Source organism: Myzus persicae, unplaced genomic scaffold (assembly GCF_001856785.1).
Source record: "Myzus persicae strain clone G006 unplaced genomic scaffold, MPER_G0061.0, whole genome shotgun sequence".
Taxonomy (NCBI): domain Eukaryota; kingdom Metazoa; phylum Arthropoda; class Insecta; order Hemiptera; family Aphididae; genus Myzus; species Myzus persicae.
In genome coordinates this window covers 228,252-247,334 of record NW_019101257.1, presented here as the reverse complement: position 1 = coordinate 247,334, position 19,083 = coordinate 228,252, and the positions used below count along the sequence as shown (strand labels likewise).

Here is a 19,083-nt window from a genome sequence, read left to right as displayed (position 1 = left end):
TAGTTGTTACCTATTATAGATTACGAATATAGGTGCCTCTACATTTTAAGACTATGGAAAATAGATATTTAAATTTTAATGACAGAGAAAATTATCGGTATTACTATACTTACAGTTGTACAGTAACATTTTTTTAGTCATATTTTAAGGTATATCTACTTACAATGTAACGATAGATGTTATGTCTATAATATTATACGTTATCTTTGCACATCATAGAATATTGATATCATTCAAATAACATCAAAAAGTTCATATTAGGTATAGCCTATAGGTACTTAACCATAGTACCTACCTAATCTTCAACACCTATAAATAATTATAATCCATTTTTCTATAGGCAAAAAATAAAAAAATATTCTTAATAACACAGTTACATACACAGACATTTCTGAATAAGGAGAGGGGATACAAAAAAATATTTGTTTCATAAACATATTTTCACTTTTTTACATAGTGAAAAAAATCCAAAGGGGGTTTTCACACCCTCTCCCCTATCGTGTATACCACTTAAAAAGCATGTACAATTATATAGGTAGGTACCTAAATATTATATATACACAGGGTTATTCACCAAGCATGCTCACCCCCATTGTTTTCCGCTTTAATAATGAATTTATGTGTTTATAAATCTGAGTAATTCAAGTATATTATATAGTAAGGATATAATCGATTAACATGTTTTACAAAAGTACCTATGTAATAGATGTGATATTTAATAATTTATGTAGTAGATAGGTAGGTAACCTAAGTTCAAATTTTTATTTAGATAAATCGACATTTTTAAATAATAATTTTCAGGAAAATAGCGATTCTTATTTGAAAATAATAAAGTTCACAGAAACTTACTCTGTAAAAAATATAAAAAATCCAAGTATTTGCAAATATTTACCTCGACCATAGATATTTAAGAACTCCAAAAATCAGATTTTAATTTATTTATTACTTATTAAAAGAAAAATTGAGGTGAGTATGCTTGGTATCTATATCACTCTGTATATATATATACAGTGTACAGTATACATATATATATATATGTATATATTATATACAAAGTTACACTAGCTAAAGTGTAGATAGATATTTTCATTTTAAGAGAACATGGTGCTCGCATGTAATTGTTTTTGTCTAACAAATGTACAACTTGATAAATTAGTTTTCAGCAGAATCCATTTGTGTTTTAATATTACTGTAAATTAGTAGGTTTATTATACAATTTAATGCTAAGAATATTATCTGTTTTCTCAAGTCAGTTATTTTTTATATTTTAATATTTTAATTTTAAATTAAGTTATAAGTATGTAGGTACCTACATAAACTCAAATTTAATTTTAAAATGCTCATAACTTTCTATAAAATTAAAATAACTAAAAAAATCAATAAGAAAAGAGTGGACAGAAATAATAATCTTACCTTTACATTTGATAATAATAAAATTAATAACGCAAAGTGGATTGTGCTAACCACAAATTTGCTATGTAAGATAGAAACACATGCAGGCACTGTGCACCCTCTAAATATCTGAACTGCAATAATTATATCAATAATATTTTTAATTATTAAATATTATTTTTCGTAAGTGTTATGTTTGTGGTATTTGTTAGGTGTATAATTAATGATAGAGTTTAGTTTATTTTGTCGTTTATTAATTATACAGTAAATTATATTATATATTATATAAATAAAAACAACAACATTTTATGTAGATAGTATTTTTTTAAATCGTTTAGTTTATAAAAATAATAATTACTCTCGGTAATAGCCAATAGGTACCTAATCACTAATTCACCTGTTAAGAATCAATTTATTTATTGATTGTTAATTATTATGAAGTTTGATTCATTGAAAATTAATTATAACAATAGTTTAAACAAATATTAAGGTTGTATACCTATTACCTACCTATCCATTTAAAATGTTTAACTTTATTTTAGGTGTCATTTAATTTATTATACAAGATTATAAGCCCAAAAACCCTTCACTTACTTAGTTACCTTTCTATAACACTAAAATTAGTAGGTAATTTTGTGTACTTACTTACACAATTATCAGTATTATAATTTGTAGTTAATACCTACCTATAATTTTTTTTTTTTATTATTATTCATTTTACTATTTAAAATATTTTTACTCTATGAATTAATCAAAGTTTCTAAAGAAATCTTTAACACCACAGTTATAATATTACATTGTGTATAGTATAAGGGTAAAAATAATTTAATAAAAATTTTAATTGTTTATTTTTTATTACATTACATTATAAAATGTATAAATATAAAAAGTCTTATAGTTATTAATGTTCATTTTTAATATCCTTTTGTTATGATGTATTAAAATAAGGTGTAATTGTTAAGCATATAGTATTATATTGTATAACCAATGAATATTTTATTAAGATACACATACTATACAATACAATGATGGATATGGATATAGAAGTAGAACTAATATCTTCTATTCGTTGACAAAATTTAAAAAAATAAATGTACTTAGTTCTTTATCAATAAAAAAAATACATTAATTTACCTATGTAGTATGTATCTGTATTTTGTATATAGTGTGAATTTCTCAAACCCTTTAATAAACAAATCGGTTAGGGCATGTACCTTGATTCAGTCATTACGACGTAACAGTGTGGCTATGTAGGCCAAGTAGGGTGTAATAAAAAATATGCATGTACATTAAGTATTTAATACAATATTCTACATACACATGATTTTTATTTCTTGGTTTTTTAACATATTAAACGGGCTATATTTTGGGATTATAATTATTAAACAATGTTAAACATTCTTACATTCTAGCATTGATGAAAATATTTATTATATTAAAATATACAATAATACATGCATAATTAATCAATGATATAGTTTATTTAAATTTTGTATTTTGTATCTATATTATAGTACCAAGTACTTAAACCAGGCTAGAATACTATAGAATGTAAAACACAATTATCTATTATTAAAAAATTTTTCCATGTATAGCTATGTAGTGTGCTGCAAAATTAATTCAACCACTCTTCTGTACATTAAGGCGTCAAGTAGCTTACTGTAATGGATGTGTTAAATTTGAATTCAATGATAAAATATCATTGTATGTGAAAAATGATTCATGGGTACTTGTTTATCACCCTGCCACTAGTCAAGGGCACCCATAATTTAGTTGGCAATCTAGTTACTACTTTACTAGTTAGTAGTTTCATTTTATCCCCCTCCCCCTTCATTATAAATTACCCTGGGCGCCCTTACCATCAGTCGATCTTACATCAGCAGTCTTTACCTAATCTATAATCTAAAATTTCAATATCCATAGTCAATATTTCTCTGTATTTCTATTATATCTTACTTTTACATTAGTGTGTGATCTATTTTTGGAGAAAGGATAAATTATTATTATTTACTTTTTTTTGAAAGTTTTTTAATGATGTATACAAAATTTCATATTACAATGGATGGTCTACCAAGAAGTCTGGTGATAAAATATATACAATATGGTGGCAGGCTTATTCATGTTAAGTTATTTTTATGGGGACAACCATCTGATTTATATTTATAGAAATAACTAATGAGCAAAATAGTTATTAAACAAATTTATATTTTCTCAGAAACATATTCATTATTTAAATAATAATAAGATGAATAAAAACTATTTATCTTTAAAAAATAGATCCATAGTGTTTTGATATATTTGATTTCCTAAACATGTAGGGTCTTCTTTTTTCAATGAAGCTAATACTTCCAAAACTTGCCTGAAAAAACTCAAAAAATTCAATTAAACAAGAACTATTCATTATGAATTTTTAAAAATAAATAAAATCATAAGAATACTCAGTAGATAACATCTTACAAGTAAGTAGCATAGAATACAAGAAATATATAGTTGTAAAATATAGAAATGTGTATTTTAATAATTGACGAATATTAAAATCAATTTTTAATTTTATGATCTTACCTAATGGTAGATGGTTCATTTCTTCCTTTGATCATAGAACCATCAATAAATTTTTCTTTTTTCACCGAATTAAATTTAGTTTGTACGTAAGAATAAGATGGATGTGTTTGTTTTACTTCACACCATGGGCAATCTGTTTCCAGCATCAAACGATCTATAGGCAATTCTGATATTGTTTTTAAATTATCTTCTGTCCGCAATGAGCTTTAACATATTAAATGTATCATTATTTTAAGTATTAATAAAATTAATATTATTCATAATCATGAGATTTATAAAAATATTTTCAGAAGTTTTTTTTTACATAAACCTATCTACTATATTCTTATGAAATGCTATCCTTTTCCTAATTTCTATATTCAATAAAATTTGATTAAAAAGTCTGGGAATTTTAAACATTTTAAACACATTTGTATAAGTAAATACAGTGTATAGAAAAAATTAACAAAATATGTTATGATGCTTAAAAAAAATATTTGTTTTAGCGTTTTTCTTACCATCCATTAATTCCAATATAAAACCCCAAGTTAATCATGTCTTTGGCTTCTTCTAAACTTCCATCAAAAGAATGTACAACGCCTCCTGATTTTATAAGATTGGGATTTCTTTTCAGTATATCTAAAAATGTAGGAGCAGCATCGCGGCAGTGTAGAAATAATGGTAAGTTAAAATCTTCACTTAATTTTAACTGCATTTCAAAATATCTAAAATAAATATACCTAACTTATAATATATGATACTTAATAGTAATAATATGATGCTACAAACTTTTCTTGGATCTCTTTGGAGCAAAAATGTAACCGTTGATTATCAAGTCCACATTCTCCTATTGCTACTACTTTAGACCGATTATTTTTTATCAAGTCTGTTAAACTATTTAAATATTCTTCGGGATTCTTGGCTTTAGTAAACTCATCACAACGTGTTGGATGACAACCAACAGTGCAGTAAAGATTATCTATAATACTTGTCAAGATTAAAAAATGTATTAAAGTATATTATAAGCAAATAATATACCACTCAATGATGCTATCTTTAAAGCTTCAATGGAATCATTTAAGCTGCCACTAGTTATAATAATCTTTTTAAGATCATTTTTCCAAGCACGTTCCAAAACCTCTTCTAAATCTTCTTTATGCTTTTTATTACCATTGTATATTCCTTTAAACATAGGATCTGTCAAATTTGCCCCAATATCTAAAATTAAATCATAAGTAACCATTAAGTAAATAATCTACCCAAATATATTTTTTATTTATAACATACTATGGGCACCAGGGCCCAGGGGTCACCAAATAGCGGCCCACAGGCAACATGCAACCTGTGGACAAATTTATCCAGCATATTACATTTTTACCGACATCTGCCATTTTTATGGCCTGCATTTTGATTTCCAGATTCCTAATGCGATCTCTTGTCACAGTTCATCAATTGAGAAAGCCATAGATAAAGCAGCCACCAAATTTTTGGGCAGGCTGGCAAAAATCAAAGTTCAACCGGGTCAACCATGAACCAATAGCCAAACTAAGTTAGGTCTGGCCATAGGTAAGTGTATACCTTTATAGTTCAACCCTTATATATTATACTGGTACTTAATAAATAATAACTTACCGATGAATGGAATAGAAGACATATTTGTAAACCTTCGGAGTAAGTATGACTTTAAATTCATTCACTTACGTTATTTCCAACTATATGGAAAAAAATTATAGAAACATACAATTTATTAAAATTTAATCTACGTTATGTCAAACTGAACAAAAAAACCTATAGAGTACTAGACAATAGTTATTATTAAATATATTATTATTCTTAGTTCTTACCCTTTCAATTATTTACTTTGATTTATGTCTTAATATGGACCAAGATGACAATTAAATATTTAAATAGTACCTACCACAGGGAACAGGGCAGAAGAGCTATGATTATATTATGAAAATAGTTTGATAATACATTGTGTGATAGTACCGTGGAATATAAATTATAATACTGTGTATAGTAGGCAGTAGCGTAAATTGGGTGGAGCAACTGTAGCACTTGCAAGTTGCAACACCACATATATTAAATATTAAAAAAATGCAAAAATTTAAACTTGCAACTGAAAATCATAATAATTTGTACACCTATAGTTTCTATTTCGATTTCAAGTCTAAATGTGTTTACTAAACAAGTACCTATGTATAAAATTATAATTGTCGAACAAGAGTCGTTAAAATGCTAATTGGCACGATTTATATCTTAAATCATGTACATGGCTATGGTGATTTAAAAATTGTAGTCATTTATATTAATTTATCAACATCATTACATCAAGCATTTGTAAAAATGGCCCAAGTATAACAAATACTAGTTCCAATATTATGTATATTTTATATTTTTGTAAAACCATTTTTAAAGACTATATTATCCTTACCTAGGTACTCCTTAGTCCTTATAATACATAAACATTTTGAGAACTAAAAAACTGCTCATTCAAATTTTGAATTATACCAAACCTATAGGTACATCAAAATTTTCAAAAAAATTATCCACATCATAATTTACAGTAAAAATTAGAAGGTTCTTAATTGAAAAACAGAATTTCCTGTATCACCTCAAGAAACTCTTTACGTAGTACAAAAACTTCATGAATTTGAAAAAACTGTTTTTGAGTAACTATATTTAAAAATTCCGAAAATCAGAATTTGAATAAAGGAAAAATGGGGGTGAGCATGCTCGGTGAATCACCCTGTATATATAATATTCACCTAATACCTACTATTGCATAATATTATAATTTATTATTAACAATTTAACGAGCGGCATCTGTATATAAATTATATGGCACCATTTTAATACACTAAGTCAATCATATTACAATATAATATATCAATACAAAATATTGTGCGTCGATTATTACTGCAGGTTATGGAGTAGGGGACGAATTCTGACACCACTACAGTGGGTTAAGAAGACGTGTTGAATATAACGATACAGTTAGACGACCAGTTACACATGAACAATTATTGTCAAATTGTAGATTTAGTGTAACCCAGCTACGTGTCGGCGTCTTTTGTTTTGAATTAAAAACAATAATATTTTATTGTATCGTATTATTTTCTATACACGTGCAGTGCTTGCTTCTTTATTTACTCCTTCCACAAGTCTTCACTATAGATATAGTGGATTATATCATCATTCATCCAGAGGACTACATATTATACACAGTTACACAGGTGAAAGTTGTTGAATCTATAAATTTATTAAAATAGTAACTATTATTGTACATTTGTACACCTAATAATTTTACCTACCTACCTCTGCTACCAGCAGCGTCGACGATTTTGTACACAGTTAAATTGATTTAATATAGTCAAGCAAATCCAATTAATTGAAAACACATTTTATTTGTTTTTAATACACATATGCACTACAGCAAGATCAATGTCCCTATATCGTAAATTATAAAAATTTTTCACTATTATACCTACTTTTATATATTTATAGTTGCTGCACGTTCAATCTTATATCACATAAAAAATATATAAGTGCACAGTAAAGCTTAGTATGTAATAACTTATTGCCAGTGACTTAGTCAGGGGGTTTGGGAGTTTAATAGGGCTCCTATTGCCTTTACCCCCTAATAAATATATAAACAGTTAAACAAAAACACTCATTACTTCAAAAAGTATTGAAGTTTTTAAAAATATTTTTTTTAATATATATTAAAGTCATTGTGAAGCAATTGTTTTGGATCAAAATTTTTTATGATAATCATTCTTTAGTAGTTTATTTATCGAATGAAAAATGCATTTTTAATTTAATAACCTAAAGAAAACTAAAAAATAATATGCTTGAAAAATGAAAAGTGAAATACCTACTTTGATATCTATAAATCTTATTTCGAACAAGTATAGTTACTAATTAGTTGTACAAATATTTAAAGTTTAGAATATTTAGATGATCGGTGACTCGTAATTGAGACGTAAAATGTTAATTGTTAGCTCATCAAAATTTAAAATATTTACAAGTAAGAGTACCTGTATAACAACGGGATGCTCTATACATATAGTATATTAATAATAATATAAAATAAGTGTGACAGCTACACATATGTATAATTTTTAGTTTTTTTTTTGTGCATGATTAATAGATTTATTTTTACTGCATGTTGAAAGTCAATAGTTCACATACAACAAGGATTGTGTAACTTTTAAATAATATCTAAAAAATAGCTTAACAAATTAATTAAATTATACGTTATATGTATATATCTCCAAAATAATTGCTGGCTGGCGTCGATAAAGAGTGAAGTGTAGTATATTTCATATTATAATAAATTATTCAGTGTAATAGCTGCCAGATGGGGATCTATTATGTATGCACTAATGCACTATATAGTTACTATATGTACTACTGTCTTAAAATAATGGAATAAAATACAAATTATTGAGACAATTAAAATATTAGATAGATAGGTACCTATAGTTGGATTTTTACACAGAGTCATTACCTTTGCATTTTTAAATAAGCCGCGTATCTTTAAAGTAAAATATTTAAAATACTGCAGCCTGCAGGTGCTTATACCTATGTACCGTATGAAATGTTTACCACAGTTTATCCCAATATTGACGTCGCCCTATTTATTTCACCTTCTTTGACGAATATTGTAGGATAGAAAGTAGTTTATCGTGTTTAAAACGCACAAAACAACAATTATTGCAATCTCCAAACCAGAACGCCTCACATTTCAAGCATGCCGAATGCCGATAAAATTATATGTGGTGGCCCTGTGGTGACATGTACGATGTGCCTATTTATAAAATAGGTATAAAATATGTATAATGTAGGTATACCATTGTGCTCTATTTAATATGATTGCGGTGAGTGACATGTTTATGCACGTTTAGTGGGTAACTCTTATCAAATACTTATTCAAATGAGAATTTTAAATAAAATATCACTTTGTAATTTATGGCAGATATTCTACCATTGTTCTCCAATACAGATTATATGAAACCGGAGTGCCAAAGTTATCAACGCTGTATACATTTGATATATTATTATTGTCATGTACCTACTGGGTCTCACTTCATAAGTTCACACACTGTATTCATATTATAAACGTATGGTACTTGTAGAATGTTGTTATTTATAAGACTATAATTGAATAACGCCACACCCTCGTGGTCTCATGTGATGTCTCTGTCTTACAAATTTACAATGTTGAATGTAGCAAAATATTTGAGTTCAGCAAAACCAGTGTTGTGTGCCATTACCTTATAAATTATTATTTGAATTAAATCTTATAATAATCACCTAATTTAATTTAAGCTTAAGGGAAAATTGATTTGATTTTGAATAAAGTAAGAACGTTATAGGTGTTTTTACTTTATTTTTTTAGGATATTACAATATTTTAAAGCCAGTTGGATATGAGAATTTGTATGATACGATACTAAACATTTAAGAAGGTTTACCAAAAAAACTAAAATCTATAAAATATCGTAAAAAAAACTCGAAAGTATAAACACCTTATATAAATATATAATGTTCTTATTTTTCAGTTTGATCAATTAATATTCGTATTATTAAAGCCTAATTAACTAACTGTAACATAATAACGCATAGTCTGTGTTCTGTTATAGAGGGTTTTTCGATACCTATTTTAATTTAAAAACAAGTTATAACTGTTTATTCAATATTACGATTTAAAATGGTCATAACCCTCTTCAAAATATAAGTATCAAAAAACCTCTTAACCTAAAGTTTTATAATATTAGAACTTACGAAACTAAAAGTTAAGTTGATCATACATTTGCTATGCTAGGCACTTTTAAAGTGATAGACATAAAATGCAGGTGTGACTCTTAAAATATTTTGTTTTCTAATAAAAATTTTACTAGTATAAGTAGTGGCAGTATTACGCCAATGTATATAATATATTATATGTATTATGATAATATCATAAAATAGGTTTCTTGGATAAGTTGGATTATTATTATTTTATTTTTGTATAAAAAATTATTTGTGTACGTTTATATATGTGCATTGTGCATACATATGTATGATGTAGTGATGCCGTGATCCATTTAAATGGTTAGGTAAATACATATAATATATACTTTAATTGAATTAAAATGTTGGACCTATTATAGGTATATTTTTTATTTTTTATTTTATTTTTATTTATTCTTCAAGAAGATAATGGGCCCCACTACACATATACTTCACATATATATGAAAAAATATTTTTATTAGGTTCGAATTTTTAAAGTTTTATTTCAAAACAAATGTTTTTATTATTTTTTTATTACATTAATGTTATACCAAATCGATTTTAATTTTTTATGTAACTTTAAAAAGAATAACTATTTTCACATGACATTTTCACCAAATGTTTATAATGCTTATATAATCATTTTCTACACATAATAATAATATTATAATAATAATAATACGACTCATGTTGTGCTATTTTTAGGTATATGGAATTTTCGATTATAATTAGTTTTTTTAATTAGTGTCGATAAAAAAATATTTGCTAGGTCAAAAAACTAAAAAATGTAACACAATAAAATAGAAATAAAAGGTAGCTCGTGAGTTGATGTCAGTGAAAATAAAAAAAGTAGAAGTAGAGTGCAAATCCGCAATCATTTTTCATGAGCGTCAAAAGTTCATATTTTGATAATACTCCCAAAAATCATGAAAATTTGCAAAATTCTTTTTAGTTGGAAATTCATTAAAAAAATTTTTTTGAAAGTGTATTAGTACATAAATACATCAATAATATGATAAAGTAAAACTTTTAAAAGCACAAAAAAAATTACCTACTTATAAAGTTAATTGATTTATAGGTAAATAGATAACCCTATACAATTTTCCAAAGGTAACTGTGCAATAAAACTCACGCGCTGCAAAGTCAGGTACCTTACAATATTATTCATCATCGTATTAATTTATTAGTTATTATGTCAGTGTATACCACATTATTTAAGGTGTACATTGGTAAAGATTGTATTGTTTTATATTTTAATAAAAAAAAACCTATACTATGTATACCTATTGTCCACTGTAGCTGGCATGAGCAAATCTATATTTGTATTTTATTTGAGTCGTATTTTTAGGGATCAAATATTCAGCTAGACTTGTAGGCAGCAGACGTCTATGTGTATAGCTCATACGAAATGTCATGAACATAAATACCTACTTATAGTGTATATATAGCACGATTGCATTATAATTTATATTTATTTCAATTTAACGAGACTGCAGTCTGAGCAGTGTAGTATAATAAACAGTGAATGCTGCTGAGAAATTGTTTTAAAATTAAAAAAGTCATCCCCACTTAAAAAAAAAAAATAGCTTACACAGAAACTAATTAGGTGTATCGTATATATTACTGTAGATATAATAAATATCATGTCTTCGTGATTGTTATTATTGTTGTCTCTGATCGTTGAGACCCGATAATATATTATTACGAATTACGATTTACGATTTACGTCTTACGATTTTACGAATAAACGATTAAATTGAATGACCATCCAACCAATAATATTATATAATATTTATATGATCAATTTCCTGCTAAATTATTTTCAGATATAATACATTTATAAATATATAGTATTAGACACATTATTTTAATCAACTAAATAGTATAATTTGTTTTTATAGAACATTAGAGCACAGAATATAAGAGCGTGCTCCAACAAAATACGTATATTATTTCTTCGAAAAGTTATATTTACAATTCGAATGAAATATAACCATTCAGGTTCCAAGATCAAATAGTTAATTAGTTCCGATGAAATATTTTAAAAACTTTTTCCATGAAAATAGGATTTTGAGGAATTGAAAACGTGTACCTACTTAATTTTTTATGTAACCCCGAAATCCCGCTGTTGTTTACTGCATTAATGCATCAAACCAGCAATATTTGGCAAATGCTGACAATATAGGTGTAGGTACTTTAAGGCAATTAGTCCTATCAAAATATCAAATATTCTATTGATTGAAAAAAAAAGATTGACTAATATTTGGCGGGATGGCTTATTTATTGGCTTTTAAATGTTCGATGCCTAATTATTATTGATCAATGATCAGTATGAACACTTAAGGTCTTCAACACTTGTAATTAACAATAAAATATTGTAATGTTATTCAGCTCTTTGAATAAATCTAATCTGCTGTGTATTGACTCCGCATATAACCCCGGGTCCCCGTGACCCACCGGGAACCATTCAACACATATATTGCTGTGGATGGTGTATGAAGATTCTACAAAAATGTTTCCCAAAAATAAATCAAAAGGTTCCTACAGAATTGCCTACGGGCAAAATAAACGAAGTATATAAATATGTATAGATTTAACTAAAACATATACAGATTACAAATACACAATATACTATGGTCTATATTTTATAGTATATATTACTATATTATAGGTACTTTTTAGGTACATGTATACAGAGTAATTCACCAAGCATGCTTACCCCTATTTTTTTCTTTAATAATAAATTCATTAGAATTCTGATTTTTGGAATTTTTAAATACATTCAAAGACAATATTTTCGAATTCTTGAATTTTTTTGTACTACTTGAGGAATGCCTTGTGGCGGTACAAACTTCCGTTATTTAGATAAAAGTCCCCATTTTTACTGTTAATTATTTTAATACTATTATTATAATACTTAAGTAGATTGCAGGTATGGAGGTAAACTTTATGTTTATTATTTATGTATACATACCTACTATAATAATATATTGATGTGTATAAATATAGTTATCAATTAGTATCTACAATCTACATTAACCTATACACAAAGACAAAAGCTATTTCTGACAACCAACTTTCAAATTATTTTAATAAAAAATAAAAAAATGAAGACCATACGGTTACACCTATTATTACTACGACGATGAAAAAGTGGTGCGACTATGAAAATAAAATTGGCCCGTTCAAATGTTGGCACCCACCAAACCCCTATTAAAAACAAAAAAAAACTCAAATGGCGCCACTGATCTAAGGTATGTCCGTTGGAATAAATAAAATCGTTCTTTCTTATTTTTCATTTTTCCAGCATTTCTTCTAAGTATTTCTATACCTAAGTATGGCCACAAGCCCACTGACGGTTCGATGTGCTTTCCACATTATTTTCACTATCACGATTTATCATCATAAATATTGTTGTCAATCGAGTGATCGATCGTACAATCAGTACAACAACAGAGTGTCGTCTTGCAATATTGTCAACGGCAACGGAACATGCGTCGCCAAGTGGTAAACACGATCATTGATAAAAGTTTATCGCAATTCGACGGGGACGGGAACTTAAGTTTACTATAATAAATTATTTAATTAGTATAATATTGTAACTGTACAGGTTACAACTATTATATAATATAATATAAGAAGACATTAGATGACTCATTCGGCTTGTAATCTTTTCGATTGTTATTTAAAATCATTTAATTATTTAATAGTACCTAATTAATTCGCTTTGTCATCGAGTACCTATTTAGAATATTAAAATTGCTACAAATATCGCAATCGACATTATATTATAATCTCATGATCCGTAATTTGGCTTATGACGTGAAATATGTGATGTGACAGACACTGATGGCAATGACCACAAAATCAGAGTTCCGTTGAATTCAATAAAACGTTGTAATCATACTATTGTTTAAGTGTTACCAGTTAAGACTATAAAAAAATAAATCTTTGATCTTCTGCAGATTTGAATATTATTATTTTATTATACGAATTTTGAATTAAATATCGTTAATCTATATAGTAAGGAATAATATCAGTAATGTGACAGCTCACTCAATTATAAAAAGTAAGCACTATAATATGGATTTGACAGACATACATATTGAGAATAATTTTTTTAAGATAAATCTATATATAATATTGTTTTGATGCTGGAACAGTACTTGGTGTGTATTTAATATTTCTACATAATATTGTATATTATAATATAATATTTATTGTTAGTTAAATATTAAGTGTTACCTATATTTTGTATTCTACTTATAATAATTTATTTCTTAATGGATAATGCCATAATGGAATTTGGCAATGACCTATTAAACTAAATTGACATTATTAATTGTCAGGTACTAAATTAATAAATAAATGTTTATCAATAGTAACCATTTATTTTATGAACTATTACTTCGGTGATTTCAGGTATCCATTTTAACAATTGAATTGTACCTGCGATTACGATGGCGTTTGGGCTCGTCGATTATATTGTGTTTGCAGTAATGTTGGCAATGTCTGCTTCAATAGGCATTTACTACAGATTTACTGGTGGTAGACAGAAAACAACACAGGTAATTTTTTATTTGCTCAGTGGCATTTAAAATTTTCATTATTTTTAAAATTCAATTTTTCAAGGAATACATGCTGGGTAATAAAAACCAAGGTATTGTACCAGTAGCATTTTCGTTGATGGCCAGTTTTATGTCTGCCATAACATTATTTGGCGTGAGTGCAGAAAACTATTATCATGGTACACAATTTGTTGCCATTAATTTATCTTATGTCTTGGGAACTCCAATAATTGCATATGTATTTTTACCTGTATTCTTCAAACTTGGAAATTTATCGGTTTATGAAGTAAGATTTAATATTGTTATTGAAAGTAAAGTAGATCATTTTTTATTTTATTTACTTAAAATTTATTGTTCATATACTTATTAGGTATTTAGTAGTACAGTACTTGTAGAACTAATAATATTTATTTGAGTAGGTACTTATAACATGTATTTTATATTTACAGTACTTAGAAAAAAGATTTGGTCGTTGTACAAGGACTGTTACATCTATAGCATTTAGCATGCAGATGATATTTTATATGGCAATAGTTTTATATGCACCATCATTAGCTTTAGGAGCTATAACTGGATTATCAATAACCTCTTCTATTACACTAGTGGGTTTAGTATGTATATTCTATTCAACAATTGGAGGAATTAAAGCAGTCATTATTACTGACGTATTTCAAGTAATTATTATTCAATCATTGTAATCATGGTCGACTATATTTTGTTAACTGTATTATCTAATATTTTGCTTATCTTATTTTTTATCTTATTTTTCTTATAATATTATGGCTATATTTATTGTTGTAATAATTTTATTAATTTAAGTTTTTGATTCATTCATATTTATTAATTTATCTCGATTGAAGTAATCTGGTTTGATTCAAAATGAATTTAATACTTACAACATGCGGTAATTGGAAAAAACCTCAGTATAAAAATGTATTAAATTACTATAATTAGTATGCTTAGAATGTAGCAGTGTCAAAACAATAACAGACATTTTTTGAATTTGTACCCAATAATTCAATATTATGAAATATAAAAATAACATAATATTTAAAATAATTTCACTAATTGTCTGTATTTAATTTTTAAATACTTTTTTAACTTTATTTTCTTATATTATACATTTACTATTTTGCATTTAATAACATTAAAAAAAAAATATATTTTTATAAATGGGTATATGTGCTTAAGTCATAAATAAAATACAATAATATAATATCTATATAGCAAATTTTGTAGAGCTTCATTTTAATTTATACTATACTTATATGGCTATGATTTCATTATTCCAAATAATAATAAGTTTATCATCTCATATTGTATACCTTGTACCTAAATCGGGAAGTCACTACAAATTCTTATATGTACATTAATAATACCATTATACATTTATACCATTTATCTTACCTTCTATATTCAATTTAGTTATCATTAAAAAAGTATAACAATTTAATCATTTTTAAACTGGGAATTTTTTCCACAATTCATAACATATATAGTTACTATAAAGTCATATTGGGTTTAATATTCAATTAAAGCCGAGTTCACACTAGTGCTGTAAGTCGTGTCATGTATGTTTGATATGTTTGTAAATTTAGATTTATTCACAGATATACAGGGTGTCCCGTGAGGATTTACTCATTGTGATATATCCTTCCTGAAATAATGTAGATATCATAATTCTGGTTTTTTATTAAGACTCACAGAGATAAACACTACAAATAATTCATGTTTTAATTTTTTTGTTTTTCGATAAAAAAGTTAAAAAATATTTTTTTTTATTGATTATTTAAAAAAAAAATTGAATATAGCCATTTTGTAAAGTACATTTTCTGAAAATATTGACGTTCCAACATTTTAATTTTATTAATCTCCTGATTTTTAATCAATTTTTTAGTTAATAGGTAAAACAGCAAAAAACCGGTTTTTGTACGGGCGGCGAGTCCCCCTCTACGGCTAATGGGTATATCCTCACGGGACACTGTATAATAACATGAGTTAGTGTCTTAGAGAGAACTCGGCTTGGTTGCAAAGTTTATTTTAATGTCAAACTTTATTTTTTCAATTAAAATTTTAGTCATTACTTATGTTTGCTTCAATATTTGCTGTAATTGGAGTTGCTATGTATGAAACTGGTGGAATATCAGAAATTTGGAGGATTGCTGATGAATATGGACGAATTGAATTTAATAAGTACTTTTAATTTAAAATTTAGATAGAAAATAGAACATTAAAGTATACACGGAACATTACTAAAAATTATGTATTTATTAAACAACTGTAAGGTATATTTTTCTAACATTGTAAAAATTATTTTAGTTTCAATATAGATCCCACAGAAAGACATAGTTGGTTTAGTGTGGTGATTGGTGGTATGTTTACCTATGTTTCATTGTATGCAATTAATCAAACACAAGTACAAAGGTATTTAACAATGAAAGACTACAATACAGCTGTGAAATCTTTATGGTGTAGCTTACCCCTTTTGTCATTGCTATCTATTTCAACAAGTTTTTCTGGGTTGGCAATGTTTTCAAAGTACTTTGCCTGTGATCCAATCAAGTATTCAATATTGTTAAATAAGTTTAGGCAATATTGTAACATAAACATGTTCAAAGGGCAAAGCGTATATCAAGTGTAGATCAGTTGATGCCTTTGTATGTATCGGATACCATGGGATCAATTCCAGGATTGACTGGATTATTTGTGGCTGGTATATTCTCAGCTGCATTAAGTTCTGTTTCACCGGTGCTTAACTCTTTAGCTGCCGTTACGATGGAAGATTATCTTAAGGTATACATTTTGAAGTACCATTTTCATCAATTGTTGGCATATTAAAATAATGATTTACTGTTTTATAATATATTTAGCCTTTTATGAAACAAGATATTTCTGACAAAAAACGAGTTTTTTATATGAAAATATTAGTCCTTGCATATGGTGCAATTTGTTTGCTATTAGCTTTTTTGAGTCAATACTTGGGCTCAATACTACAAACTTCGTTGGTCATATTTGGAGTGATTGGTGGACCAGTATTAGCCGTATTTACTCTGGGAATACTATTACCTAATGTTAACCAAAAAGTACTTTACATCTACTATTTTATATTGCTAACTTCAAGTAAACACTATTTTATTATTTTAGGGTTCATTGTCTGGCCTTGTGATTGGTTTGGTGTTTTCATTTTCGATTGGATTTGACAGACCTATAGCCAAAAATTTGCCCACGTACATAGATGGATGCTATACAGTGCTGAATGAAACCATCCAACAATCTCCATTGTTAGATAATGAGTAATTACAAATTATATTGTTTCTATACTTGGTGATACTTTTATCACAGGACACTTGTTCCAATGTTTCAAAAATCCTTAACATTTTAAGTCTTTGCTAAACAAAATTTTTGGATACAATATATACTGTATATTATTTTTTTCTCTTTTAAACATTATTTATTTTGTATTCTTAAACAGAATATTATTAAGAGTATTTTTATACTTAAAAACTGTTTTGGATGAGTAATTATTTAACAATGATCTGAGTAGTGGACAATGAAAAGTTTACTCACATGTTGTAACAGCTTATAAAAATGTAAAATTAATATTTTTAAAAATGTTGAAACAAAGAGTGTTCTTTGATGTAAGAATAATTATTTATCTTAAACATATTACTTTATACTTAACTAATAAAAATGTATAAAATATAACTGTTCTATACAACAGTTGTTAGATTTTCTCCGCGCAATATTAAAAAAATTAATTTCAGTTAAATTTGATTTTTTTTTAAGGTCACCAAATGATAATTACTCTTATTGGCATCGCATTAGTTACATGTATTGTATAGTTCTTGGGTTTATGGTAACATTCATAGTTGCACTTGTAGTTAGTTCAATTTTCAAAGAAAAACATTGTGATAATCCAGATTTGTTTACACCATTTGTTTCCAAACGATTAAGAAAGAGTGGATTATTGTTGAAAAAAACATTTGTCAAAATGGTTAGTATTTTATAGTTATCTTGTTAACTAACTATTTTTTGTTTTCTATCGGTTACAACTTTATATTGTTATAATTTTTACAGGATATTACAAGTCCAGATGAGTTGAATCAAATATTAAGTTAAGATGAAATTGTTACTTTTTTTTAAATTTTACATTGTTGAAGATCTTTTTACATTAATAACATTGATACCTGTATTTTATATCATTAATAATAATGATAAACTTTTTTGGATGTTTATTATTCAGTTGTTATATTTAAAGATCTTTCTTGTTGATAAAATAAAGGGTCCAATCAATCTGGGAGACAATTGTTCAAAACAGACCAACTAAAGTTAGCAATGAACCTTTATACTCTGTCTAATGTAAGAATAACCTCGGGCAACAGCAATGGGTACAGTTAACCGAACACTTCTGGAAGCTCACCGGAAGTTATTTTTATTCCAACAATAGCCTAGATTTAATTGAGTAGTGTTGACTGACTGTACCTGACATAAAATTGGTCTTCGTCTGAGCTTACTCTTAGGCAAGACTATAGTTGATGATCCACAATGTCACAATATAATTGTCCTAATATTGAAATTCATAAAATCATAATTATGAAATATTGGAAAAACGATCACAATGTAGGTATAGAGGCTGGTGTGATAAAAGAAAAAGTATCAAAAGCGTGCACTCGGTAAATTAACCCATAAATCGATTGTCCCAGATGAATAAATTTTACTATACATATTCTACAGTTTAATATTTCCTATTATGTAATTAATTGCTATTATAATTTATACTAGATTATAAATAATACAATTGATG

The 19,083-nt window shown here is 26.7% G+C and overlaps 2 protein-coding genes across 7 annotated transcripts; one reads left to right on the top strand and one right to left on the bottom strand.

Annotated features, from left to right (window-relative positions):
- Nucleotides 1-3,603: 3,603 nt before the first annotated feature.
- Nucleotides 3,604-5,912, bottom strand: LOC111028440 (putative deoxyribonuclease TATDN1). 3 transcript variants are annotated; one of them, XM_022307088.1, is made up of 7 exons: nt 5,566-5,645; nt 5,221-5,429; nt 4,972-5,151; nt 4,723-4,912; nt 4,452-4,658; nt 3,955-4,158; nt 3,604-3,751 (listed from the first exon to the last, which is right to left on the bottom strand). In XM_022307088.1, the coding sequence occupies exons 3-7, from the start codon at nt 5,123-5,125 to the stop codon at nt 3,649-3,651; spliced, it is 858 nt and encodes a 285-aa protein (XP_022162780.1). In that variant the 5' UTR covers nt 5,126-5,151; nt 5,221-5,429; nt 5,566-5,645; the 3' UTR covers nt 3,604-3,648. The 3 variants fall into 3 exon arrangements, with proteins under 3 accessions (XP_022162780.1, XP_022162779.1, XP_022162778.1); XM_022307087.1 differs by having other exon boundaries at nt 5,312-5,429; XM_022307086.1 differs by lacking the exon at nt 5,221-5,429 and adding an exon at nt 5,778-5,912 and having other exon boundaries at nt 3,606-3,751.
- A 1,001-nt stretch (nt 5,913-6,913) lies between these two features.
- On the top strand, nt 6,914-18,668 carry LOC111028426 (putative sodium-dependent multivitamin transporter). 4 transcript variants are annotated; one of them, XM_022307070.1, is made up of 11 exons: nt 6,914-7,169; nt 14,134-14,279; nt 14,344-14,565; nt 14,729-14,953; nt 16,357-16,472; nt 16,599-16,841; nt 16,898-17,072; nt 17,150-17,362; nt 17,424-17,572; nt 18,066-18,273; nt 18,357-18,668. In XM_022307070.1, the coding sequence occupies exons 2-11, from the start codon at nt 14,172-14,174 to the stop codon at nt 18,396-18,398; spliced, it is 1,701 nt and encodes a 566-aa protein (XP_022162762.1). In that variant the 5' UTR covers nt 6,914-7,169; nt 14,134-14,171; the 3' UTR covers nt 18,399-18,668. The 4 variants fall into 4 exon arrangements, with proteins under 4 accessions (XP_022162762.1, XP_022162764.1, XP_022162763.1 ...); XM_022307072.1 differs by lacking the exon at nt 6,914-7,169 and adding an exon at nt 13,033-13,218; XM_022307071.1 differs by lacking the exon at nt 6,914-7,169 and adding an exon at nt 13,277-13,780.
- The last annotated feature ends 415 nt before the right edge of the window (nt 18,669-19,083 follow it).